Source organism: Parus major, unplaced genomic scaffold (genome assembly GCF_001522545.3).
Source record: "Parus major isolate Abel unplaced genomic scaffold, Parus_major1.1 Scaffold987, whole genome shotgun sequence".
In the NCBI taxonomy this organism is placed as follows: domain Eukaryota; kingdom Metazoa; phylum Chordata; class Aves; order Passeriformes; family Paridae; genus Parus; species Parus major.
This window is the reverse complement of record NW_015379861.1, coordinates 2,420-3,779: the sequence shown is the minus strand read 5'-3', so window position 1 is coordinate 3,779 and position 1,360 is coordinate 2,420. Positions and strand designations below refer to the sequence as shown.

The window sequence follows — 1,360 nt, the reverse complement described above, 5'->3', positions numbered from 1 at the left end:
GGTCCCCGCCGGTCCCCGCCGGTCCCCGCGGTGTCCCCGCGGTGTCCCCGTGTCACCCTGGCCGTACCTGCAGCAGCGCCGTGGTGCTGCGGTCGCCCTGCAGCAGCCGCCCGTAGAGCAGCACCCACTGGCTGACGAGCCGCAGGATTTTCCGCCGCTTCCGCAGGGAATAGGTGGCCTTGTCCTGCTCAGAACCTTCCAGAGGCTCCGCGCGGAAACTGGGACCAGTCAAGGGCACCAGTAAAACGTGGAGAGGGGCGGGGACCCCCAGGGATGTCACCCCGGGGAGATGGGGATGCGCAGAACAGCTTAAAAGGGGATTTGGGGCTCCCCCAGATGACAGCGAGTCCCCAGCCCAGTCCGCCCAGTTGCGGCAGCAGAAGGATACTGGTGCAGCAGGGCCCGGCAGAGCTGCGAGGTCGGCATGAACACGGTGTAGGTGAGCAGGAAATCCCCCAGCAGCGTGTCTGGAGGGAGCGGGGACACCGTCACTGCTGTCCCCAACGCGCTGGGGACACGGGGACCGCAGCCAAGGACCCCCCGGTGCCCTGTTTGGGGTGTCCCCAACACGGGGACCGCAGCCAAGGATCCCCCCGTGCTCTGTTTGGGGTGTCCCCAACACGGGGACCGCAGCCGAGGATCCCCCCGTGCTCTGTTAGGGGTGTCCCCAACACGGGGACCCTGCCTGGGGTGTCCCCAACACGGGGACCCTGCCTGGGGTGTCCCCAACACGGGGACCCTGCCTGGGGTGTCCCCAACACGGGGACCTCGCTCGTGGCGGGGCGGATTTTGCTCCTAAAGCCCGCGGGAAGGGCTGGACGCTTCGGGTGGGGAGGAAAATCCCGGGGATCCGGCGGGAGGCGGCCCCGGCTGGGATTTGTGACCCGCTGGGGACATCTCCCGGCTCCCGGCTTTCTCCTCTCCGAAGGCAGAGGGAGACCGAGAGGCGCTGCAGAGGAGCCGCTCCCCGGCCCGGAGCTGCCGCCCTCTCCCGGCCCCGGCTTTTGGGATTTTTATCCGTTCCAGGGCAGGATTTGGGGTTGGAGGAGCCCCGCTCATGGATGTCCCCATCTCCGGGTGGCTCCGGGACGGGGGGACACCCGCACCTACCCACGGGGTCGTAGAGGGTGGCATCGAGCCTCATGAACTCCAGCAGGTGCTCCAGGATCTTCTCGGGGGTCCCGGCCATCACCAGGTACCTGCTGGGGACAGCAGGGACAGCTCGGGATGAGGTCCCCGCTCCTCTTTGTCCCTTTGGTCCTCCCAAAAACTGCCCCAAAGGAGGCTCGGGGGGGCAGAGGAGCGGCGGGGGCTGCTCGGGGGACAGGGACAGGGACAGGGACAGGGACAGGGACAGGGG

General features: G+C 68.4%; 1 protein-coding gene across 1 annotated transcript; it reads right to left on the bottom strand.

Annotated features, from left to right (window-relative positions):
- Positions 1–67: 67 nt before the first annotated feature.
- On the bottom strand, positions 68–1,225 carry LOC107199540 (rap guanine nucleotide exchange factor 3-like; the record flags this gene model as incomplete). The annotated part of the gene is made up of 3 exons (XM_015616858.2): positions 1,111–1,225; positions 389–467; positions 68–218 (listed from the first exon to the last, which is right to left on the bottom strand). Coding segments are annotated over exons 1-3 (309 nt in total), but the record flags the coding sequence as incomplete, so codon positions are not given.
- Positions 1,226–1,360: the final 135 nt, after the last annotated feature.